Source organism: Oncorhynchus kisutch, linkage group LG11 (genome assembly GCF_002021735.2).
Source record: "Oncorhynchus kisutch isolate 150728-3 linkage group LG11, Okis_V2, whole genome shotgun sequence".
In the NCBI taxonomy this organism is placed as follows: domain Eukaryota; kingdom Metazoa; phylum Chordata; class Actinopteri; order Salmoniformes; family Salmonidae; genus Oncorhynchus; species Oncorhynchus kisutch.
This window is the reverse complement of record NC_034184.2, coordinates 39460828-39486552: the sequence shown is the minus strand read 5'-3', so window position 1 is coordinate 39486552 and position 25725 is coordinate 39460828. Positions and strand designations below refer to the sequence as shown.

The 25725-nt window shown below is 40.8% G+C and overlaps 3 protein-coding genes across 6 annotated transcripts; 1 reads left to right on the top strand and 2 right to left on the bottom strand.

Moving 5' to 3' along the window:
* Positions 1 to 2101: 2101 nt before the first annotated feature.
* Positions 2102 to 15462, bottom strand: LOC109899702 (F-box only protein 28). Of its 3 annotated transcripts, XM_020495148.2 has the most exons (6): positions 15085 to 15462; positions 14206 to 14252; positions 11318 to 11427; positions 5278 to 5416; positions 4702 to 4897; positions 2106 to 4532 (listed from the first exon to the last, which is right to left on the bottom strand). In XM_020495148.2, exons 3-6 carry the CDS (start codon positions 11413 to 11415, stop codon positions 4054 to 4056), a joined length of 912 nt encoding a protein of 303 aa, XP_020350737.1. In that variant the 5' UTR covers positions 11416 to 11427; positions 14206 to 14252; positions 15085 to 15462; the 3' UTR covers positions 2106 to 4053. The 3 variants fall into 3 exon arrangements, with proteins under 3 accessions (XP_020350736.1, XP_020350737.1, XP_020350738.1); XM_020495147.2 differs by lacking the exon at positions 14206 to 14252 and having other exon boundaries at positions 2102 to 4532; positions 15085 to 15435; XM_020495149.2 differs by lacking the exons at positions 14206 to 14252; positions 15085 to 15462 and adding an exon at positions 13993 to 14191 and having other exon boundaries at positions 3361 to 4532.
* A 402-nt stretch (positions 15463 to 15864) lies between these two features.
* On the bottom strand, positions 15865 to 23650 carry polr1c (RNA polymerase I and III subunit C). Of its 2 annotated transcripts, none has more exons than XM_020495152.2 (9): positions 23389 to 23650; positions 20571 to 20642; positions 20348 to 20455; positions 20093 to 20225; positions 19849 to 19968; positions 19245 to 19397; positions 18761 to 18910; positions 18533 to 18649; positions 15865 to 16484 (listed from the first exon to the last, which is right to left on the bottom strand). In XM_020495152.2, exons 3-9 carry the CDS (start codon positions 20429 to 20431, stop codon positions 16366 to 16368), a joined length of 876 nt encoding a protein of 291 aa, XP_020350741.1. In that variant the 5' UTR covers positions 20432 to 20455; positions 20571 to 20642; positions 23389 to 23650; the 3' UTR covers positions 15865 to 16365. The 2 variants fall into 2 exon arrangements, with proteins under 2 accessions (XP_020350741.1, XP_020350740.1); XM_020495151.2 differs by lacking the exon at positions 23389 to 23650 and adding an exon at positions 20925 to 21265.
* On the top strand, positions 21294 to 22899 carry LOC109899704 (dual specificity protein phosphatase 13). The gene is made up of 3 exons (XM_020495153.2): positions 21294 to 21730; positions 21944 to 22158; positions 22263 to 22899. The coding sequence occupies exons 1-3, from the start codon at positions 21507 to 21509 to the stop codon at positions 22460 to 22462; spliced, it is 639 nt and encodes a 212-aa protein (XP_020350742.1). The 5' UTR covers positions 21294 to 21506; the 3' UTR covers positions 22463 to 22899.
* Positions 23651 to 25725: the final 2075 nt, after the last annotated feature.

Genomic DNA, 25725 nt, shown 5'->3' with positions numbered 1-25725 from the left:
AACAATTCCTAAGAAGACCCACTTCTATCTGGAATTTTATTCCTCATCATGTCTTCTCTACTTTTGGTGGCCTTAACTTCATGTTGTTTTGCAATTATAATATTGACAAAGTTCCAGTGAAACTTTCTGCTTTTCATCGGCAGGTTTTCTTGTCATGGTCCTTAATTTATAAACACAATTTTTCTCCACACAGATATTATATATGGAATAATCGGGATATATTGTATAAAAATACCTCTCTGTTTTTAGAATATTGGTTCAGAAATAATATCCTATTGGTGAGCCAACTGGTAAATGCAGAGGGTTTTTTACTCAGTTATAAAGAATTCTTATCACTTTACAAGGTCCCTGTAACACCTAAAGATTTTGCAATTGTTTTAGATGCCATTCCCTCAGGTGTTGCTATGTTATTCAGGAACATGTCAAGACCTGACCCTCAGAGCCTACCTTCTATTGACCCTGTTGACTCATCAGTAGGAAAGATTTGTTTCTCTTTTGGTCCATTCAACAACAGAGCGATACGATCCTTGTTTCAGCAGGATGTTGTATCTATACCTTATGTCATGCCTTATTGGAATGGATTTATTGATAATATCTGTTGGAAAAAAGTTTGGATGTTGCCACAAACATACCTACTTGTTAACAAAATTAAGGAAATTTCCTTTAAAATTATTCATAAATATTATCCTGCCAACCACTATATGAAGAAGTTTAAGGAAAACATCAACTCAAATTGCTCCTTTTGTAATGACCACCCAGAAACAGTTGTGCATCTTTTTTGGCATTGTATGCATGTAAGAAAACTGTGGCAAGACATCAGTAGGTTTATAATTGAACACATTTATGAAGATTTTACACTATTGTGGAGAGATGTACTGTTTGGATTCTTTACATACAATAGAAATAAGCGGAATCATTTTTATGTAATTAATTTCATTATTCTTTTGGCCAAATTTCATATACACAAATGTAAATTTACAAACAGAAAACCACATTTTCGTACCCTACAAAAAGAAATTGAACTGTATTTTAAGACGGTTAAATGCTCTACTAACAAAAAAGCTGTTAGAATTGTAAGTATATGCATGTCCCTTAAGGTCCTTGTGTAATTGTAATGTGATATTGTACCCCCTAGCTCGATTGTCTATTATTTGTAATCTATGTATGCTTGTGTTCCCTCATGTGCTTTATGTATTGATTTGTTGTTAATAAAAAAAAAAAAAAAAAAAAAAAAAAAAACTTTTGCAGTGTGGAAGCAACATTTCCTGTTTTATCCAAAAGGAAACCGAGGATACATGTGACCAAATATAATTAAGATACCGGTAAGCAAATACCTACAGGGTTGCTAAACCAACACACAGCACAGTTTCTTATCGCAATGTAAATTCCTTCGAATTCTGTAACAGGAACTTGCTCTGGCATGTAAATTCATCTATGTCGCTGTTACACCAGGCTCTATAGTAGTTGCACAGCAGAGTTTAAAATAGCAAAGTGCAGAAGACCATGTCCTCTTAAAACAATCCACTGATCAGCTACAGTAAAAAGTATAAACATTGGCATTCTAATACAAAGTATGTATTATGAAAGCTATTCTGTTAAACAATAAATACATAATCAGCCAAGGCATTTCAAGTTTTGTGAAATTGTTCCTCAATCATACCCACAGCAGGACAGACATCTTCTTTCATGCAGTCTTTTCGATTGATGAAACTGTTCTGAAGTTCGGATGAGTCACTGTTGGGAAGGAGGGTACAGTAATGACTTGAGTTGCACGTGTTGCAGCGTGCTTGTGTGTGTCGTTCTAACTCATTTACAGAGCATATATGATGCAGGACTACCCAGGTAAGAGTTTAGTACCTGTAGATAATATCTGATCAGATGTATTGGTCTGGCTTGTTTCCATTCCACATCAAGTAAAAGGCCTGATACTAGATCTCATACTACAGCTACCTTTTATGAAAAGGTTTTGGATAGGAGGAACCATACTGGAGGAATAGGTCACACATGTTCCTCATATGGATCAGGCTTTGTCACGTATCGGCACATTTTACAGTAAAAAGAAAAAAAGTTATGCAAAACTACTCAAACACACACACACCAATAACTCAATATGTTATCTTTTAATGCGTCATTTGTACTTGTAACGGTAAAGTGCGCAACCCATACAGTTTGGCCAATTTACACTCTTATACATACATTATAATCCACAATCTACACTTAAGTACATGAAGTTAATAGAACACTCATTTCTAAACTGAGACGCCGTCTCAAATTAAGCCACTAGATAATTGTTTTCTGCCCAGTCCATTTAGAATACACGCTTGAGTCCACTCAGTTGTGAACTGCGTTTCCCAGTATGCCACACAGAGATTTCATGCCACAAGTAGTTGAGGTCATTCTTACGTTTCCAGCCGCATTTTGGGCTCAAACTGAAAAGAGAACTGTGTGCTGAGATCTTGAAATGGGAAAGGTGCTATTGTGCAAGAGAGTTTATAGCAATCAGGGAGAATCCTAAGACTTAAAAACCTTGTCACTTTTAGTAGAACTCCTTCCACAATGCATCTTCAGTAGGTCTTACATTAGTAGACAGACTACTGTAGTTGTACAACAGTCATTTGGCAAATCTGAATATTTCTTGAACAGATGAACTTTGTGTACAAAGACACCGTAACAATAAGATCAGTAGGTCTAGATGACAACTGACTAAATACACTGGAGTGGAGACATTTTCTAAGTGGCAAATTTACCTTCGACCTGTCTGGTCAATCAATACAGAGGGTCATTTCTACCTCTTCGATAAAGCTTTGATGAATTTTCCCCAAAGACAGCAGATACTTGACTGCATATAAATCCCATTTTACACAGACTAGTATTTGATCAATGACAGGCATTCGCAAAAATGACAGATAACGGTGGAGCAGAAATACTCGCCCTGAAGGAAGATTTCATGGTGTCCGAGAACTATTTTCAGAAATCTCTGAAAACTATACGTTTGGGCTCCTATAGCTGTCCTTCCATTGCTCAATGTCAAGACTCCCTTAATTTCCCAGGCACCATGGCTTTAGATGTGCCCTCGGCTACATGATAAATAGCCACATTAGCCTGCCTGTCTTCAACGCAACATGGAGTGCCAGACTGCATCTTCATGTGGAACACAGAAATGCATTTAAAATCAAGTGTGTCATTTCACTAATGCTAGCTGAACAGTGTTCATTACAACAGGAACCCTCAAACTGTCCTTTTCATGAAGATGTGTGATCTCCCAGGACCTGGCTAAAATACACAGATTTCTATTTTTTTGGAAAGTGACTAACTTCCTTTAAATTTTACTGCGCCACATTTGGGATATAACCCTCTCGATGCAGGAATCAAATACTTTAAATTTAGCCCGTCTCAGAAAATGAAGAATATTGCTCAAGGATATTTTTCAAGCAATCCCACCTGGCCAACAGAGAACAATACAATAAGAAATTACATTTGCATCAATAAGAACAAAATTGTCTGAGAGGCAGAATTTAAACATCCTTTATCCTGAGTGGTCTCGTCTAGCCAATATTTCAAATGCATTTCTAACCAACCAAAGTCAACCTTTTCAGTAGTTAAGCGATACATATTAGAAAGCTCTCATTACTTCTTGCCTCACTGCAAAGACTCTCTCCCGACTAGGAGCCAACAACCTAATGTGGATTGAATTTTGTTGATGGACAAGAAAGAGTGAACACCAAAATTGGTGTTTGACTTTTCAAACTAACCTTAACAACTAGTGTGCAAATTCTTAGTAGCTTTAAGAGTCAGTGGTTAAACTGTGGAGACTACTGGCACTCTTGCCCAAATATGCTGGCCAAATCAGCATAAACGTGTCCATGGTGTAGTTTCTGTAGGAATTTGAAAAGGATATGACAAAGGGATTCAACGCAAGGGAAACAGAGCAACTCCGAACTCCTTTACCATGACCCCCCCTCTCCTAAAGACATTCCAAACAATGAGAATTAAAAGAAATGTCACAGGACATGGTGGGATGTGCAATCAGGCAAAAACAAAAAACATTGTGTCCTATTTCTTGCTGCGCAGGCGTTTGGACTGGCGCGGGAGGTCTGAGCTCTTCCTGGTGCGTTTCAAGGGCGGGCTACCCACCGCACTGGTTGCCGTGGCGACGGCAGCAGAAGACGTCGTGGCGACAGCAGAAGAGCCCGTAGTGGAAGAAGCTGCTGTGGTGGAGGCGGCTACGGCCGGCCTGGCACCTCCCCCCACCGCACTGTCCATCAGTTCCCTGAGCTTGTGCTCCAGCTCAGCCAGCCGGGCGTTCTGCTCCCCGATAACCTGAGTCTGCTCCAGCAACTTCTGCTCCTGGTCCTGCAGCTGCTTTTGCTGCTCCAGCTGCTTGACGCGCACCTCCTGATTCTCCCGCCGCAGCACCGTCATCGACGCCCCATTCACCTTTACCTGCTGCTGCACCTTGGTCATCTCAGAGCGTGACGGCGTGTTCTTGGCCAGCAGGGACATGGTGGTCAGGGAGGTGGAGGGGCCGGCCACTGGGGTAGGCAGAGAGAATAGGGAGGGTGATGATCTTAGGTACACTCTTAAATGGGTAGCGAAGTCAAACAATAAATATTGTCATGTTAAATTGTATTCATATTAAATAACATGGGTGTTTGCTGAATCTTTATTCGCCATAGAAAGGTCAGTGTAGTTGTTCATTACCTGGGGCAGATCCGATGAGGCGCCCTGACAGGTCAGCCCCGGGAAGCCTTTTTTTCAGGATGGGGACGATCTTCTCATCAAAGTACTCCATGGCCATGGAAGAGATGTCCCGTAGCTCTTGCAGCACCTCATGAGCCCGCTGGGGCGCACGTGTAGAGTTCACATAGCGCAGCACACGGTAGATCTCATCAATCACCTCAGGGAAAGACACAGTCACATGCCGGGAACCTTAAGCTTAGAATAAATTGTACGCTTAGGCTTAGAATGTTAAGAATGTGATCCTGGTGTGTGTGTGTAATGTTGAGTCCAAGTTAATGGAAGTAGCTAGCATGTTCATTCTGGGATGGAACTGGTCTTCCACTTTAAAAAAAAATTATGCTTTGATAAATGATTTGATTAAATGATTTTCCTAAACTATAGTCAATCTAAGAACAGGAGTGCCATCATCTGGCCAAACAGGAGAAGCTCTAAAGTTAGTCGATGTAAAAGAAAACCATAAAACAGAAATTAGCATCTAATGTACAGATGCGACAGGTCGTTAGTGGGTGGTAGGTTAAAGAGGATGAATCTAGGCACCTTGCCAGGGATGAAGCAGCAAAGACTGGAGTCCACATATTTCATGAAGGTCATGTTGAGTAGCGAGAGACGCGTTTCTACAGCAGCCAGGATGTCAGCGTGACGGGCCAGTGAGTGGTTCCTCCGCTCCGACTCCCGCCTGCCACAAGACAAAGCACAAAATATTTTAGCCCCAATTTCGTGGTTTCCAATTGGTAGTTAGTCTTGTCTCATCACTGCAACTCCAGTATGGACTCAGGAAAGGCAAAGGTCGAGAACCGTGCGTCCTCTGAAACAAACCAATCAAGCTGCGCTGCTTCTGGACACAATGCCCTCTTAACCCGGAAGTCAGCCGCATCAAAACGCCATACACCTGGCGACCATGTCAGCATGCACTGCGACGGCCCAGAGCCTGGATTCAAACCCAGAAGCTCTAGTGGCACTTTAGACCACTGTGCCACTTGGGAGGCCTAAGCGCACCAAATATACACATTGGACAAGATGACATAACTTTATGATTACAAGTAACATTATCCCGATTGAATGCAAACTTGAGGGATCATCAAAAAGTGAAGTTGCTGAATGGTTTGGAATAAAAGTATAGCCAAACAAAAAAATAGCCTCGAGGCATGAGGTAATCACTTTTGTAATGCACTGGTGGTGCTGCTGACACTGGGGTGAGTAGGCTATAATTTTAGGCTAATCATTCACAAGTTTATGGTCAAATTATTCATTTTATTTAATTATCCACAATGCATCTTTCTTATTGTAACAAGGAAAACATGGATCTTCTTTCATGAACGGTTCGATCTAGAATTGCAACGCTCCGATACATTTTAGTTTAAAGTGATTCATTTTGAGTAGGGGAAAGAATTTATATATTTTTTTAAAGTGTCAATAAAGATGACATTTTCCATTTTAAAATGAATATCTGCTGCTGAGGGGAATCTCAGAAGCTGGGCCTTTGAGCTGGATCGGTCTGAGGGGACCTTATGCCGAGTAGACCTCTGCTAGTGTGCCTGTCAATGTGTGTGTGGGCACCTGAGCCATTGGGCAGACTGAGCTCCACCTGACTATCAGATTACGGGTGTGGGAAATTTGATTTGTCACAACTTTCATTCTTTAAAAAAGTCAGAATCACTCCCACCCAATGATTAACTTAATTTGTTGAGCTAGTACCATGTCAATATTTATATTTTGAAAGCATGGCATTTAGCCCATTAGGCAGGATTAGGAGTCCACCTACGGTGGCAGATTAACGAGGGCGACATTGTCAAAGCTTAACTGACCAAGACACACCAACATCAAAACCTCATAATTATGCCCAAAAACACTAACAAGCTCTTGGCTTGCATTAGCAAATGGCTTGGAGATAATAAGCGATCTCTGCACTTAGGGAAAACTGAATCAATTATTTTTGGATCCAGACCTAAATTGTGTAGGTCGTCAGAAATTAGAGTGGAGTTAGGGGGTGAGGTGCTGACTACTAAAACCTCTGTTAGCTACTTGGGATGTATCCTAGATGGAAGCTTGGGAGGTGTGAGCATGGCCAATAAGGTGCTAGGGAAGGTTAATGCCAGGACTAAGTGTTTGCCTAGATTGTCCAAGCTGCTTGTTAAGGACTCCATGAAAGTGCTAGCTACTGCCCTCATTTCAATGCCATTTTGACTATGCTAGTACGTCCTGGTTTGGGGGCTTATCTAAACTTATGAAGGGGAAGCTCCAGATACCCTGATCAGCTTATTCTGGGCTAGTATTGAAGGTGAGTCCACATACTCACATAGGCAGGAGCTGCTTTCAGGAACTAAACTGGCTGCCTGTTGAGGCGAAGGTGTCCCAGATTTGACTAGGTTTGGTTTACAGGAGTATTTATGGTCCTGCGCCCAGATATCTCAGTGATTACTTTCCTCGTGTTAGGGATGCACACAATCACAGCACCCAGATCAGGTGTTGCTGATGTGTGCTTATAAAGGTTCAGGAGTAATGCTGGTAAAGGAACATTCTTGTGTAATGGAGCCTCAGAATGGAATGAGTTGGCTCTCTCATTGTTTTATTATTTCACTGCCGTGTTCGATCTGGTCTAGCAATTTTGTCTCAAGAGGACCACAATGGAAATAAGTCTGTGTGTTATCCTCAATGATTTTATTCATGCGCATGTATGGCCTTTTCAAGGTGTGCGCTTGTTTTAAAAAAATTGGTCAAATTATTAAAACTAAACCTTAACCAGTGGAATGGTATTTTTAGGCGAGCACTGATGCCGAACCTGTGATAAGCATTTCCCCACTGTGTAAACACATTGCAAATAGTCTCAGGATAACTCCTGATAAAGTTAATTTTAAGTAGCTGATATTCAGAGCTTAAATAGGCAAATTGATTAGTCACAGGAAGCAGGACTAGTCAAGCCAATGAAACTGCCTGTTTTACAAACAGTAGGGCTGCCACATGGATGGGCATTTATAAAATTACATTGTAGCAGACACTGTAGGCCACACCCCAGTAAGCATGGACCGATGCCAACATTTTTTTTTGGGACGTATTGTTTTTGGTCCTATTGTCTTTTTGTGCAGTTGGGACCAGCGTTAAACCAAATCATAGACATCTGTTTGGTCCAGTCCAGCCTTGATTTGGCCCCAACTTTGATGTCCATGTTAAATGCAGATTTGGTGCGGTCTGATCAGCCTTGAATTGTAGGCACTTAAAAATATATATATTTTTTTAAGTAGTTTCTCCATAATATTCCAAACCAGTCGCTTTCGAGACTGGGGTAACATCCAAAGCTGCATTATATGAAATTGGCCATCCTGACACCCTAGGCAAGGCAAATAAATTGATGCCCTCATATAACCCACAAATCTAGAGCAGACCCAGTAATCCAACATTTAGAAAATTTGTCTAAAATCCCTATTTCCCAGATATTGAAGTTATTTTCAACTTTCACTCAGAACCTAAGTCTCTTATAGAAGTCTATTTTTCAAGGCCGGTCCAGTCAAAATCATGGACGTCTGATTGGTTCAGATTTATTCCAGACCAAAAATCTAGACATTGAAATTTGTTAATTTATTAGGATCCCATTAGATGTTGCAAAAGCAGCAGCAGAAGAGTACTTCCTGGTGTCCACAAAACATGACATAATACAGAGCATTAACAGCTCAGAAGACAGAACAAAGTTGGGGACAAATCAAGGCTGGTCCAGAACGGTCCAAACAGACGACTGACTGGTTCAAGGACGATCCGGACCAGCCTCTCGAAAGCGAATGGCTTAGAACGTTTGGAATTTTACAGAGAGCGAGCTTCTCCCGTGCCGACCAATGACTGCGAAACATTGGACGTTAGTTAGCATTCTCTCAACCAGCTTCACCTGGGATACTTTTCCAACAGTCTTGAAGGAGTTCCCACATTTGCTGAGCACTTGTTGGCTGCTTTTCCTTTACTCTGCAGTCCAACTCATATCAAACCATCTCAATTGCGTCGAGGTCAGGTGATTGTGGTGGACAGGTCATCTGATACAGTACTCCTGGTGGACTTGTGGTGGACAGGTCATCTGATGCAGTACTCCATTACTCTCCTTCTTGGTCAAATATCCCTTACAATGACCCAACACACCACCAGGCTGCGTCATTGTATGTTGAAAAACAAATTATAGTTCCACTAAGAGCAAACATGCGGAATTCATCTGTTCACCAACTGTCTCAAAGACACAGCGGTTGGAAACAAAAATCTCAAATTTGGACCAAATGGACAGATTTCCACCGGTCTGATGTCCATTGCATGTGTTTCTTGGCCCTTAATGGTGTCCTTTAGGAGTTTTTTGCAGCAATTCGACCATGAAGGCCTGATTCATGCAGTCTCCTTTGAACAGTTGATGTTGAGATGTGTCTTACTTGAACTCTGTGAAGCATTTATTTGTGCTGCAATTTCAGAGGCAGTAAAGCCAAATGATCTTACCCTCTGCAGCAGAGGTAACACTTGAAGTAACTTTCAAAGTTCTTGAAATGTTCCGGATTGACTGACCTTCATGTCTTAAAGTAATGATGGTCTGTCATTTCTCTTTGCTTGTTTGAGCTGTTCTTGCCATAATATGGACTTGGCATTTTACCAAATAGGGCTATTTTCTGTATACCACCCCTACCTTGTCACAACACAACTGTTTGGCTCAAACGCATTGAGGAAAGAAATTACACAAATTAACTTTTAACAAGGCACACCTGTTAATTGAAATGCATTCCAGGTGACTTCCTCATGAAGCTGGTTGTGAGAATGCCAAGAGTGTGCAAAGCTGTGATCAGGGCAAAAGGTGGCTACTTTGAAAAAAAAAAATGTAAATATTTGTTTAACACATGATTCCAAGTGTCTTTTCATAGTTGTCTTCATTATTATTCTAAAATGTAGAAAACAGTCAAATGAATGAAAAAGCCTTGAATGAGTAGGTGTCCAAACTTGACTGTCTCTGTATATGAGTGAATGTTTTTAAGCCTGCAGCTAGTTACTTGAAAATGAGACAAAACATGATTCAACAATTGAATTCACTAAGAGAAAACACAAATGGACATTTAAAATCGCTGGCTCCCAAGTCAGTACGGGAGTTGCAGCGATGAGACAAGACTAACTACTACCAATTGGATACCATGAAATTGGGGAGAAAAAGGGTCAAACCGAATTATTTATTTATTTTTAAACAACTGGCTAGTCTAATATCGGCTAGCTTTTTTTTTTAAGTAGAAAAATGAGTAACCTCATCAAAACAACTCATATTGCATATTTCACTCACAGATATCTTATTTCAGTCTGGGGGAGCCAGCTAGCTACATCTGTTCCTCTTCATCAGACAGCAGCTTGCGGTTTAACAAGAGGTTGTGTTTAAATCATAGATAGAAGCAGGCCATTGGCTGCCTTCATTACAACAGGTATGTATGAGAGTTCTGATTGGTTCCAAAATTAGTAGTTTGAGAAAATGTGCAAGAATTGAAGGAGCCAACACATGGTGTTCCTGTCAAATCAAAATCCACCCCTCCCTCGATGGGGATCAAGAAACTTCACGTTTTAAGGCTTCGGTTCACCTTCAGCACATTTGGTCGGGAACAAGTTTTGCTTCTGGTTAGGCTATACTGATCTCTGGCTCCCTCTCTAGTAATTTGTGCATTTTTTATTTTAATCTTAAGGATTACACCCCCCCCCCCAATTTTCACCTAAAATGACATTCCCAAATCTAATTGCCTGTAGCTCAGGCACTGAAGCAAGGATATGTATATTCTTGGTACCATTTGAAAGGAAACAATGAAGTTCATGGAAATGTAGGATAATATAACAATAGATCAGGTAGAAAAATAATACAAAGGAAAAAAAATTGTTTTTTTTGTATCATCTTTGAAATACAAGAGATAGGCCATAATGTATTATTATTCCAGCCAAGGTGCAATTTAGATTTTGGCGACTAAATGGCATCATTGTATGTGCAAAATGTTAAACTGATCCAAAGAACCATTGCATTTCTGTTCAAAATTTTGTATCAAGACTGCCCAAATATGCCTAATTTGTTTATTAACAACTTTTCATGTTCAAAATTGTTCACTCAAACAATAGCATGGTATTATTTCATTGTAATAGCTACTGTAAATTGGACAGTGCAGTTAGATTAACAAGAACTTACGCTTTCTGCCAATATCAGATATGTCTATGCCCTGGGAGATTTTCTTGTTACTTACAACCTCATGCTAATCACATAAGCCTACGTTAACTCAACCGTCCCGTGGAATGAACACCGAACCCGAAGAAATTTTAAAGCATTAGACAAGCTCAGCAACCTACTTAGATGATTTATAAAATATGGTGTTTATATGGAAAAATACACATCTTAAAATGTACACCAATCGATTGGTCGAAAGAACAAGACTGCCCTAGTTCCTACAGAGCTCAAGCACTTCTGACTTAATTTCCTGAATTGCAATAGACCAACTTTTACTCATTGATTTGCTACAGGACATAGGCCAAGCAAAAACATGTATATTCAAATAGCATACACATCAAATACTATAGAACTCCCTCCAGTGGTGTTGAGACTGACCTTGGAAGCTGGGCTTTGACCTGCCTCTGGCACAGGCTGTGGTAACGCTCCACCTTGAGGAAGCCTTGGTTCAGCATGCGCTGATTGATCATGTCCATGCGCTTGCATACCTGGGAAAAGAACAGAGTCGGGAAGGTATGGTTGAATAGCATGTCTTTTACCCTCCAACCTCCCCATGACCTTGCATGACACATACAGCCTGTGATCCTCAAACTAAAGTGACAGTTTGCACTGCAGGGTGCACCAGTGGGGTGATGGTACAGCCACAGAGTTTCTAAACCCAGAAACAATGTCGCAAGACTTCCGAGAATGCTTGCGAAACAGACCCAGGTGTGAGAAATCTGTCCGTGTTCGAGAGCATCAAAACCGTGATGAATCATGAGTAAATTGTGACTGACTTACAAATAACGAGTCGTTATTTATGATGCAAGGTGATTTGTAGATCAGTCAGCAGTCACCTGCACTGTCAGTAGTAGTTAATTCTAAATCTAAAAAGTTAACCTAGATTCCAGCCAACGTTATTACTCTAACCTGGTGAAAGTGACATACAGACACGTTAAAAACTGTCGAAAGAGTGCACTGCCTGCACAGGTGCAGTTCGGCGCAAGACAACCGTTAGAAACATGTCATCAGGTCATGAGCCAAGCTAGCCAATGTCGCCATGACATAGACTACAATTGTGATCGAGGATTTCTATTCGAGATGCAGTTTCTTCCCATCATACTGTACTGTCTTCAGTATACTCATACTAAGAATGAATTCCCCTTGACCACACCCACAAATTGGGGAAACAAAAAGAGCTAACTTCATTATGGATTTTTTGTTATACAGAAATAAAACATGTCCGAAAAGCTGCTGTGTTGTTCAATGTACATGTAGCCAGGTCAAAAATGCTGCAATACACCCATGTAGGGAAATCGAGGATGTGAGAAGAGCCATATGGCTTCAGGCTATTCAGCATGGGAGAGTGGGAAATGTGCGGACCCGGTATCTAAGTAGGCTGCACGTAGGCGTAGACATGCGTGTGGAAATAAATACAAACATCACAGGTAAGACATTTAACTTGTTTAGTATAGTCCGTTTGTAACTCCACGTGTAGCTGAAAAGTCCATTTATTTGTGTTGTTGGTCTTCGCTAGCCCACCTGGTCTCAGACTACACGTAACATAATAAATGTACATCCGGGACACTCAAATTAGTTTGTTACATTTGATATGGTTGGAAATATATTATATACATAAACACCTCTAATGTAACATTAAACAAACACATACATGACAGGTTACTTAAGGCAAAAAAACTAAAACAAAAAGTAGGGCGGATGGGTGAGCATATAAACATCTAGCAACCAAAAGGTTGCATGTTTGAATCTCACCACAGACAACTTTAGCATGTTAACTAACCCTGTCCCTAACCCAACTAGCGTTAGCCACCACAAATCCCAATTTAACACTGAAAGAAATAGATGATTGACATGCAGAAATTAATACATAGCATACACTAATTGGAGTGTCCCGTATTTACATTTACTATGTTACGTCTACCCGAGTCCAGTTGGGCTAGCTTAATGTTGAGTAGCTAGCACTCACATGGCTGCTCGCAGTCATGAGAAGGGGCATGAGGGTAGCCCTGCAATATGTTTTTTTAAGTAGTGAGAACACATGCAATGTTTTAAAGTACTCTTAAGACATGTACTTTTCTTTAATGTAGTTTTGTAATGACTGAACCAAGCAGACAAGAAAAATTGCATTTGAACCTAGGTAACCACAGGTTGTCTTCCCACAGATGTGCTGGGCAGCGACATACCTAAAGAGATGTTAGTCGCGCAATTTTACATCTAACAATGATAAAATGTGCATGAAAATTGTGTCATCTTTCGTTAAATGAAAGACCATTGAAGAATCCCTATAGTAGACTGAACTTTGGCTGGCCTGAAAGTGGAACTGGCAGCTTTTTTAACTTTGCAGATATGAATTCCCAGTTTATGCTACAAAACCAAATTTATAAACAGGTTCTATTTGACTCAACATTCCAAGACATTCACCAAGGGATTTTTGGTAGAATAATTGGATGCTGTTCAATGCATGATAAATATAATTCCCCAATTCATTTCTTGGTAGTCCCACAAATATTGCTATTAGGTTGTAAATCACAGCTGGCCTGGTACATTGTTTACTGCATCCATTCAGGATACACCGTTTCAGTTTCAATGACTCAATATCTCAGACAAAAACAGACAAATGTAACTAAGACTGGGAATGTCACTACAATCAAACTAGCAAGGGCAATGATCACAAGTCAGTCATAACGTGGCTAATAGGCTAGCTACCCATTTATGTAGCATGCTTAAAACACAGAGGCTAACGTTAGCTAGCTGCTAGGAGGATGACATTGAGTGACCTCTCCAAATCTCGTTTTCCGTGGCTATACACAGCTAAAGACGCAGGGGTTATTTGGTTTGCAAGCAAGAACTTGAACGACTTATCCAGTTTGCTCAAATTGGCATAGACAGCCAGAGTGAATTTGCCAACACGAGATGCTTTCATCTGTGTGCCGGAGTGCAGAATAACTGATGAATTTACACAACACCTGCTGAATATGACCGGAGTCAGTAAGCGTCTTGCTCTGGCTAGCATTAGTTGTTGATCTTGTGCATAATTGAGGGAGAGAGCATACCTTTCATGGTTTGATCAATAGGACTTTGATTTGATTTAAGAGAACTCTCGTGGTATTGACATCTGCAGAAATCCATTCAGGTGTATTTGTGGTTTTCGGTGAATGCGTTCTATTGACCTAAAGTCGTGCAGTTACAACTGCCTGTAAACACAGTCCAGTTCAAAGTGAATGATGGCAGGCCTGTGGCAATTTCTTGTTTGCATTAAGACCTACTGTAGCTCTGATTGGCTATGGTGCACCGGTCTGCGTAGACTCCGGTCCTGGAGGAGACAGATGTTTTTATTTACTGCAGTGTCTATTACATTTTCCAAACACATGGCCGCTTTCACACTATTACTATAACATTTTCACAAATGCCTTAGTAGACAATTCCCAAACATTCTACAAATTACCATATCTAAGTGAACACCTGTCAGGTAAGTGTCATTACTGGGGGTGTATATGAACAGATATAATACTGTCAGTTCCACTTTAACGCCGACTGGCACTCTACAATGGCCAGATCGAAGAGGGCTGCGGTAGAGCGGGAATAGCCTACTACTCCTCCCCAACACACAAATCTAGATGTCAATTGGCCTATTCCACCACTGTAAATTAAAGTCTTACTGTACTTGGTGGAAAGCAGAAATAAAACCAAACTTAAAATGTTTAGCCAGCCAGTTTAGTGTGGACATTCAGAATTACACAGATTTTTTGCTAAATCTTGACAAACATACTAAGTCACTAGATGACGCATTTACTTAGCTAGAAAAGTAGAAATTTAAACAAACAATATAGCCATTTGTTTGTTTGAAATGGACATGTTTGTCACGAGTTCCAGCCAGGAGAGGGCCCTAGCTGGCTAAAGCAACTGGGAATGAAATTGAAATAAAAGCCGATGCAAATAACCTAAACTAGCTTAGCTAGTTGGCTATATTTCGGTACCCTTGGCTATTATTATTACTAAAAGTGGGAAAGACATCCACATTTAACATATAAGCAAGCAGTGACTACTACTACTACCTTTCGTTAAATAGCTAACGTTGGCAGGAGCTAGATTAGCCAGACGCTGCATTGGTATTTGCTTAATGGTTTGTTTTTGTTTTCTCTCACCAAGCGTAGCAGGCTGATTTCGTCGTAAGACAGGAAATTGAGAATAGTCTCAATCGCCACAATGGGAAGTCCTAAGAGCGGGTTGTTCTGATGTAGTTGATCCGGTGGTGGTGTAGACAATCTCGGTAAAGCCGAGTCGCAATCCAGGGCTCCAAAACCTCCCTCGGCTCTTTCTACAACGGCAGCCATCTTCAATTGCTAGATAGGGGAAATGACGTTTCATAGGGAACATTCTCTGAACAACGCTCGAAAAAGTCTCGCAAGACTGTACACAACTATTTCAATTAACTTGCGTAAACAAAGTAGCAAGACTTTGCATGAACCCACTCGTCCCTACAAACAGCTGTGTCCAGCCCTGGGTTATAGTGTCACAATTATAATGTCAATCTGATTTACACTTTAGTCATGTCATTGGCTACAACTGATATTGTTCAAGAAGCAATCATCAAGCTGCGTTACCCAATCTTTTTTCTGTACAGACATCTGCGCGGTTTGCTGATGTCAACGTTGTGAACAGTGTCCCATTTGGCAGTGGGGTTATACTATGTGAAAGTATAAACTACGGACAACGAGCACAATTGCATTTTATCGATGGCAATTTGCATGCACAAAAATACCGTGGCCAATTTTGTTTAAGGTACCTGTGATCCACAGATGCAGATACACACAGATGTCAATGTTCCCTTGGGCAAGGCACTTAACCCTAATTGGCCCTGTAATTAATCTAGATAAGAGCATCTGCTAAAATGTAAAGTATGCACAGATGTTGCAACATCAGTATTTAGAGTAATATGCTTTACCTTTATTGTTTCATGAAACATGTCCATACAGAACACAACACATAACTGTGCACCTGGTTGAGAAGAGACAATCCCGCCATTGACAAATTAGTTCTAAATCCATCTTCATTCAGTAAAGACATCAACCTATTTTTATTGTATACCCAAAAGGACAGAATTCAGGCAGAATTCTACAAATTGGCTAATGACATGGGTGAGCCATAAGGATTTGCAAGTGACATTAGCATGAATCAGAATACAAAATATATAAGTAGCACAACTATTTGAGGATGACAAACAAAGTCATGCTGGGTACATATTTGAACAAACGAATCCATAGTCTAGTTAATCTAAAATAAAGCATCCTCAGCATTCCCGCATTGTTCTGCTATTCCAACTGGTGTTGTATTCTACTATCCAAAGCATGTTGCACACCGGCTCAACACACACATATATCCAACCCCTGTAGTGGGTATTTCCATTTGGTCCAACTTAATAGCTCTTATTCCATCTCTGTGGAATCGAGTTCACAGAGGAATCGCTGACACTTGGTCATGAGAACTTTGATGGCCTCTGTGACCAGGACATCAGGTGCCAGGATGCCAGTGGATTCTACAGAAACTGTATGGGAAAGAGGAAAGACAGGATTGATGACAGGGTTCATGCACAGAATGCCAAACTATACTAAACGAATAAAGTACTAGAATCACTGAGGAAAATCAATTAGCTTCTACAGTGCAAAACAATATGGGCAGTGTTACCCTCGTATTCATTTAGCAGCAGTGCATCGCCGCCGCAAAATTTTTGCCACCACAACAAAATATTGAACAGGAAAAAATATATAGCTATGCTAATGATCGGTCTTCTGATCGATGGAAAGGCTTTCCCAAAAACCTTGAATTAAATGTTGAATAGGTTACTTTGTAGCTAGTTCTATCTACCTGGCAGAATTATATAATTATTATTTGCAGCAATCCAGTGGGCATTTGTTTTGCAAACTCCATCACGTTCATATGTACCTGAATATGTATCGGAATTAAGGGATAACTGAAGCAAAAGTCAATTTCATACATGTTTCCCAGACCTCAAAAGTGGTCTCCTGGTGTGGTTTTAACATTTTTATGTACAACAAAAATGGGATGTTCGAAAAAAGAAAAAAAGTTTAAAAACAGGACTGAGTGAAAACCTAAAATAAAAAAGTAACCAAAATCTAAAGCCTTAATTCCCCCAACCCTTGCAAATATATTCCAGTGGAAACACTATGGGCTATGTACTAAACTTAGCAAAAAAACATCCTCTCACGGTCAACTGCGTTTATTTTCAGCAAACCTAACGTGTAAATATTTGTATGAACATAAGATTCAACAACAGACAAACTGAACAAGTTCCACAGACATGTGACTAACAGAAATTGAATAATGTGCCCCCGAACAAAAGGGTGGGGGGGGGGGGGGGTCAAAATTAACAGTCAGTGTTCTTGCTGTGAGATGTTACCCCACTCTTCCACAAAGGCACCTGCAAGTTCCCAGACATTTCTGGGGGGGAATGGCCCTAGCCCTCACCCTCCGATCCAACAGGTCCCAGACGCGCTCAATGGGATTGAGATCCGGGCTCGTTGCTGGTCATGGCAGAACACTGACATTCCTGTCTTGCAGGAAATCACACATAGAATGAGCAGTATGGCTGGTGACATTGTCATGTTGGACGGTCATGTCAGGATGAGCCTGCAGGAAGGGTACCACACGAAGGAAGAGGATGTCTTCCCTATAACGCACAGCGTTGACATTGCCTGCAATGACAACAAGCCGATAATGCTCTGACACACCGTCCCAGACCATGACAGACACTCCACCTCCAAATCAATCCCACTCCAGAGTACAGGCCACGGTGTTACGCTCATTCCTTCGACGATAAACGTGAATCCGACCATCACTGCTAGTGAGATAAAACTGCGACTTGTCAGTGAAGAGCACTTTTTGCTGGTGATGTCTGGTGAGGACCTGCCTTACAACAGGCCTACAAGCCCTCAGTCCAGCTTTTCTCAGCCTATTGCAGACAGTCTGAGCACTGATGGAGGGATTGTGCTTTCCTGGTGTAACTCGGGCAGTTGTTGCCATCCTGAACCTGTCCTGCTGTTGTTACATGTGGTCTGCCACTGCGAGGATGATCAGCCGTCCGTCCTGTATCCCTGTAGCGCTGTCTTAGGCATCTCACAATTTCGGACATTGCAATTTATTGCCCTGGCCACATCTGCAGTCCTCATGCCCCCTTGCAGCATGCCTAAGGCACGTTCACGCAGATGAGCAAGGACCCTGGGCATCTTTCTTTTGGTGTTTTTCAGAGTCAGTAGAAAGGACTCTTTAATGTCCTAAGTTTTCATAACTGTGACCTTAATTGCCTACTGTCTCTAAGCTCTTAGTGTCTTAACGACCGTTCCACAGGTGCATGTTCATTAATTGTTTATGGTTCATTGAACAAGCATGTGAAACTGTGTTTAAACCCTTTACAATGAAGATCTGTGAAGTTATTTGGACTTTTACGAATTATCTTTGAAAGACAAGGTCCTGAAAAAAGGACGTTTGTTTTTATGCTGAGTTTACTAGACATTATGACTGTACATTTCACAAATTCACGAAACATAGTGATGTCTAAATTCACTGGGTACCTACAGATAAAATGGTCCCGCACTCTTGCAAGTTTCACAGCATTCTTGAGGTCATCATGTCGGAGAACCTCCCTACTGCAGGTATCTAAGCGGCTGTTCACCACCTTGGCAACAACCTTTCCTGAGACGGAGATGGAGAATTAACTACATGGAACTTAAATAGCTACAGTAAAAGTACAATTTCAGTATGTGCAAAGGACAATGCTTCAAAATGTTATAGCTACTGTTTTACCCCCATGGTTCTCCACTTCAATGACTCCAGGTGAGAAGCAGCGTTTTAGTCGCTCTGCTTTCTCCCCCTCCACTGTTTCCATTAGTGTGATCTCAGGAAGGAGTCTGTAACTGGCTGTAGCTACAGGTGAAAACTTGGCGTGGTCTTGACCTGGAAACATAGAGCATAGGATTAAGCCACCAGAACAGCTAAGAAATATCACTAATTTCAACAGAATATGACGTAGATCTGTAGCGACGGGCAACGGCGTAGCGAGGGTAAATTAACATAAAGTATTTTTATTTGGACGAGTGTTTACCCACCCATTGCTAAAAATGCATTGAAAATACAGGGAGAATTAACTTATTCAGACAAATATCAGCATTTACCCACATTATTTACATTGTGTACTACATCACTGGTTACAGGGCTTGAGAAAGGTTAAACTGTCATCAGATTGCCATTGTGCAGACATTATAACATTTTGCAGAGAAAGTCCTCTCACCAATGCCTTTCACACAGTGCATGACTATATCCAGCTCCTGTCCAGGCCGGAGCTGCGCCAGAAGGATGTCCCCATGTACTGGACCGATGTTGGCATCTGCAAACACATCAGCTTGGTTCCCAATAGGGGCCCACTTCATGTCCTTAGAGTACACTGAGGAAAAACAGTGTAAAAAAATGTAATACAATTCTACTCATTTTACCATGGGACAGAGACATTTTTGCAGTTTTAAAGCATATCTCCTGCAATTCTACACATTTTCCCATGACTTATGCCATGTTAATCATATGAGAGTGACTCAAAAAATAAATAGGGCATGTGCCCTGCGTGCCTGGTCGGTATTCGACAATGATTAGGACAGGTTTAGATAACTGGCTTGACTAACTTAATCTAAAAATTGTTTGCTGACATGGCTAATTGAGTGAGTCAGTGACTGACATAAAAACTACTGATGCACAACCAAATTTTAAACTTGCACTTTGTGTATTCTACTATTCTAACTCTCAACAGTAAGTTGAGACTCCCACCAACATCCTAATGGTGCCCCTGAGCGTCCAGTGACCACTTATGCTTGGAGCTGGCCCCAATCCACGGCCTTACCTACCCATGTGATTCAGGTAAAGTTCACGGGGGTCAGCTGAGTCTTTGGTGGCTCTGGGGTTCCTGGTGCATTTGATCTTCAGTTGAAGTTGAATTGTGTCGATTTCTGTGCCTTCCTCGTCCCCTGGGAAAAGCACGAATGCCTTAAAACTGATGTAGTTGGCAGTGACCCTCTACAAGACAAGTCTTGGAACTTTGTGTTAACATTGTCAGAGGAAGTGGAGACAAGGTATGCAGCATAAATGTACCTGCGCTTCTGTACTCGAACAGTCGTGGGTCAGCCTTGATAGGGATCAAGCCCAGCCTGTGGGCAAGGATCTCATCCTGAATGATAGATGTGTTGTTGTAAATAAGCACCTTCTCGACAGCCATAGTGGGGACCTAGGAGAGGGCGTATTAATACACGTCATGTTGCTATGTACCATATAAAACATAATAAACATGGACACCACTTATTATATAATTTTTATTGAAAGGACGCTATTTGGGTAGTTAGTAGCTACCTCTGCAAGCAATATCCTTCGAAAGGCATTGGCGAGAGCAGCATCTATGCCCACCATGTCGAACTCCAGAGAAGTCTCATCCATTTGCACCACGTCGATTCTGAAATTCTGCAATAAATACATAATATTGACGTAAAGGGTATTATTGGCATTCCACTTAACAGACCTGAATGTAAAATTAGACCAGCATGATAATAGTTAGCTAACTAGCTAAGTTAGGTACCTTTTGAAATTTCTGCAAGTTCCATGTGTCATCGTAGCCAGGATAATTGCCAGGGTAATCTGTTGTATGAACCTGGAAACATTTGAAGAATGTTAAAGTACTTATACGTCGCAGATCAACTCATCTATTGGCGTATTAAACACAGTACATATATTTCATGAGAAATATGCTGTGTGCGAACTGTGTTGTATTTTCTACCGTACTAACGTTAGCTAGCTAACGCGTTAGCTGCACATTATGTTTCGCAAGCAAATGTTGGCTACCCGTTAATTCCAATAACATCTGCACATATATTTCAGACACAAACAGTATCTTAATTTATCAGATTTTATTCTATAATCTTAAATCACTTACATTTTTTATATCAAATTCACCTAATATCACTCTATTCCGAATTTCATCCACGTTGCTCATGGTCGCTGCCATTTTGGCTCCTGTTTTCAATGACGTCACAAGCTTCGCTCTACTATAGTGCGGCGCTCTCAAGCGTCAGATAAAATGAAAACTGACAACAAAGACACAAGGGAAAACTAGTTATCAGTATATTTGCTGACAAACCTAAATGCGTTTTAGACTTTCACTCTTCATTCAAGAATCATGCTGTCTGCTGCTGTATGCAGCCAGAGATGTAGTATGGTTGTAAAAGCATTCTTCCTTCCTTCAATCTTGCAGACATTTAAGCCATTGGGCTTCAATGTCCACTAGAGGGGGTATAAAGATGGTGTTATAGATTTAGTCAACACCACTAACTGTTCCGTCTGTTCATGTCAGTCACTTGCTGTCATAACGCAAGCTTGAAAACTCTTCCTACCTGGCACACCAGGCAAGCAAAAACAAGTGTGCCTAGGGAGAGTTTGCAGTACAGAGGCAATGGTCTGTTTATGTTCGAGGCCTGTATGAGCTGAGGACTATCACTGTTTATGTTTAGGCTTTACAATGGCCAGTGAGGGAGTTTCAAGTACAGTGTCCAGCAAGACAGGTGAGCTACTGGGTTGTGTGTCAGGTGTCTCAGGCTCATGTGACACTGGGCAGAGTTGTGAATGTGAGCCAGATGTGTGTGAGCCTCCATCTCTGGAGGAGCTGGAGGAGGTGCTACATTCAGCCCAGAGCTCCTGTAGGCACGGAGACGAGGTGTGGCCCAACCTATACCTGGGGGATATGTGAGTACACCTGCTTTTCCAGTCGTAATTACACAGACACACACATGTGCATGCACACACCTATACTTAGACATCACGTATATTTGGATATGGTGTGTGTCTCAGCTACATGTCTCATGATAGCTATGGGCTGAATCAGTATGTACTGTTGGTGTGTGTGTGTGCGTGATGGTGTGTGTTATTGTAGTGATATCTCTACGTTGTTTCTCCTAGGTATATGTCTCATAACAAGTATGAGCTGTGGAAGTTGGGCATCACTCATGTCCTGAATGCAGCCCATGGTAAGATGTGTTGTAAAGGCAGTGATGATTACTACGGTACCACAGTCAGCTATTACGGTGTTCCTGCCAATGACCTACCCACCTTTGACCTCTCACCTTTCTTTCACCCTGCTGCTCAGTTCATCCACCAGGCATTAAAGTCAGGAGGTAAGCCACGACCCATACAGTGAGCTGGTGTGTGTGTGTTGTCTGTGCGTGAGTGTGAGTGACTGATGCATGACTGTATGTATATATGTTATTGTCTTCCCTAGGCAAGGTGTTAGTGCACTGTGCTGTAGGAGTGAGTCGGTCGGCTGCGTTGGTCCTAGCCTTCCTCATGATCCATCATCATCATCCTCTGCTGGCAGCCATCCGGCTGGTGCAGCAAAAACGATGGGTGTTCCCCAACAGAGGCTTCCTAATGCAGCTTATTAACCTGGACTACACTCTTCACAGAGAGAGAAGGGACTGAATACACACACACCAGACCTGGGATAACTATAGTTTTGAATATTATTTGTGGAAAGTAACTATACCTGTGACTATAGATCCCAAAAAATGACTACTTTTTAAAACTATTTGAATACAGATCTCAGAAAGTAACCACTCTTTAACTAATGGTAGGGTTGTATCTGGAACATAAACTATTGGATTAGCTACCTTTAACTAAAAGCATGGCTGTATCAGGTAATGCATGTTGCAGATAGAAATAGAATGAATAGAGCAAACACAATTCCCTACACTATTCAAATCTATCTTTCAGTCGATCATATTTGTTGTACATAATGCATTTATATCTGAACATTCTGTACATTTCCAATCTCCTGAACAGGCCCCAGGTGTAGAAAATCAAGTCAAACCAATTATATTTTGTACAGATAAATATAAATAAGTTGTGATGCTCAACTACATATCCTCTGGCGTGTTGATTTTAATGTGTTGATGTTCTCTTTATCCATAACCAGAATGATTTTGCAGTGCATGGTGATCAAACAGGTTTCATGTTTAATTTCATCCCCCAAAATTGTAATTATACAGATATTATACAAAAAATGCACACAACAGTATTCATAACTTCTACTTTTTTGTTGTTGAGTGTATGACTCTTTAAAACATGGAACTGGAAAGGTCAAAAGCTGCAATTAATTGTATGATTCCATAAAATAATTCAAAGCCATTTGTAAACATTGCAAACGGGAAGTTGGATGCTCAGAAAATTTTGAACCTCTTTGTCCATCTGAGAGTTCTTGTTTCAAACACACACACTACACAACATATCCCTGAAATATATCATATGTAGTGTGCAACTCTTTTTTATATATTTGTTTATATCAAACACACGCTATCATTAAAGGGATAGTTTACTCAGAATACAAATTAACATGATTTTCCACCTACCTTTTCTGTAGTTGATTCAAGAAGGCAGTTTAGGGATATTTAGTTCCCTTAGACAATTAACTGACATATTTTAGCAGTTACTGTTAGTATTCTCAGTAACATTAAATTCTCATACTGGATATTTTCACCAGTCGCCAACTGGTCGATCTTCAAGTCATTATTAGTCGATCACCAAACATTTCGTTTTCTATTCGCGGTGCAATTGATTCAGAAGCCCTGCGCACCGGGTAAACAAAGTGTTCCCATTTTGAACCATTTAATTTGTCTGAAAACAAACTCCGCCTCTCCCGGCGGACCGGGAGATCTGTGGATCGTGAGAGTGTGTGAGAGTGCGCTGGCCAATCGGATAGCTCAAATCACCGTGCCTACAGCGCTTCCAAGACCTCTGACACAGCAAACATTGATATTAGCCTACGTAAGATGTATTAACTTTTAAAACCATGGCCACAGAGAGACTGTCAAAGAATACACCAAATAGCTGCTGTTTTTACGAATGAGTTCATGATTAACTTTTTATTCAGCACTGTCAACACTATTACAAAACATAAAATGTGCTTGAGTGCTAGTCAAGTGTATCGATAGCCCTGCGTTTTTATTATTATTACAAGTGCTACACCCACCGATCTATTTTGTTACCAAAAGTTGAGTTTTGAAATAGCCTGTAATATGGTCTGAGAATAACAATATTGTCAGGCCAGGCATATAGCCAATATGCTGTGATAATGTATAAGGCCTACTGCCCAGCCTCTTTCCTACAGAACCGTTTTTATTAGGTTAATGTTTTAAAAAATGCAAGTCATGTTTTTTTACTGAGGAAGTGATCTTGACTCAGAAAAGGTTGGTGATTTAGATGAATTAAACTAACTGTTGTAGTTTATGTTTCTTCATCAAATATTTGGCAGCCATCAAATATATATATTTTTGTTTTCAAATAACTCGCAAATGTTAAAATACCTTCAAATATGATTTGTTTTTCTGAAACCTGTATTTGAATGCCAAAGGAAATAATTACTTTTCGTGTATTTAACTAATAATTGCCTCTATTCAACTGCCTTGAGTATTTTTAAAGTTGGTATTTTCAAATACACTACGAATACAACAATTTTCTTCCCACACACACACACACACACACACACACACACAGTATGTGTGTTATATTGCTCGTTCTGATATGTCTTAATTTCTTTCTTTTTTTGGGGGGGGGGGAGGTTTATGTGTGTATTATTATTGTATTGCTACATTGTTGGAGCTAGAAACATAAGCATTTCGCTGCACCTGCAATAACATCTGCAAAACTGTGTATGCAACCAATACATTTTGACACCCACACATGATAAACACGCATACACAGTACACATGCACACCCCTCCATTCCTCCCTCCTGTCATCTGGTGACCTCAGCTGTGACATAATGCCTGTTACATGACTCTCTTTCTTTCTCTGCTCTTTCTCTCTCTGTTTCCCCTTCTCTCTCCATTTCCATCTCTCATTAATCAACTCTGTATTGTAACCCTCTCTCTGATGGATACAGTGCCTTCGGAAAGTATTCAGACCCCTTGACTTTTTCCACATTTTGTTACTTTACAGCCTTATTCTAAAATATATTGCATTTAAAAAAAATCTATCTACACACAATACCCCATAATGACAAATAAAAAAAACAGGCTTTTATAGATTTTAGCAAATTTATACATAAAAAAAATACTTATTTACATAAGTATTCAGACCCTTTGGTATGAGACTCAAAATTGAGCTCAGGTGCATCCTGTTTCCATTGATCATCCTTGAGATCTTTCTACAACTTGATTGGAGTCTCCTTTGGTAAATTACATTGATTGGACATGATTTGGAAAGGCACATACCTGTCTATAAAAGGTTACACAGTTGACAGTGCAGTTCAGAGCAAAAATCAAGCCATGAGGTCGAAGGAATTGTCCGTAGAACTCTGAGACAGGATTCTTAAATGAAAGATGTTTGGAACCACAAAGACTCTTCCTAGAGATGGCCGCCTAGCCAAACTGAGCAATCGGGGGAGAAGGGCCTTGGTTAGGGAGGTGACGAAGAACCCGATGGTCACTCTGACAGAGCTCCAGAGTTCCTCTGTGGAGATGGGAGAACCTTCCAGAAAGACAACCATCTCTGCAGTACTCCACCAATCAGGCCTTTATGGTAGAGTGGACAGACGGAAGCCACTCCTCAGTAAAAGAAAGGCACATGACAATCAATGCTCACTGTCATGTTGAGCCCGCTGTGAGTTGTGCAGCTGAGCATTGTCTCCTGGGAATATATCAGTTGAAACATTAATAATGAGATTACACAATTTAAAAGGTACTTTTT

Bases quoted from the DNA above. Each gene is read 5' to 3' on its own strand.
- LOC109899702 (XM_020495147.2), bottom strand. From the start codon at position 15,273: ATGGCTGCCGTTGTAGAAAGAGCCGAGGGAGGTTTTGGAGCCCTGGAT. The intron at 5,417-11,317 runs GTCAGTCTCAAC...GTCTTGTGGCAG, and splicing joins GTCAAAGCCCAGCTTCCAAG to GCGGGAGTCGGAGCGGAGGA. The intron at 4,898-5,277 runs GTGCCTAGATTC...TCTTTCCCTGAG, and splicing joins GCTGCTTCATCCCTGGCAAG to GTGATTGATGAGATCTACCG.
- polr1c (XM_020495151.2), bottom strand. From the start codon at position 20,996: ATGGCAGCGACCATGAGCAACGTGGATGAAATTCGGAATAGAGTGATA. The intron at 20,643-20,924 runs GTAAGTGATTTA...AAATGTTTCCAG, and splicing joins GTGAATTTGATATAAAAAAT to GTTCATACAACAGATTACCC. The intron at 19,398-19,848 runs GTAGGTAAGGCC...GTTTTTCCTCAG, and splicing joins ACTTTACCTGAATCACATGG to TGTACTCTAAGGACATGAAG.
- LOC109899704 (XM_020495153.2), top strand. From the start codon at position 21,507: ATGGCCAGTGAGGGAGTTTCAAGTACAGTGTCCAGCAAGACAGGTGAG. The intron at 21,731-21,943 runs GTGAGTACACCT...TGTTTCTCCTAG, and splicing joins AACCTATACCTGGGGGATAT to GTATATGTCTCATAACAAGT. The intron at 22,159-22,262 runs GTAAGCCACGAC...TGTCTTCCCTAG, and splicing joins CCAGGCATTAAAGTCAGGAG to GCAAGGTGTTAGTGCACTGT.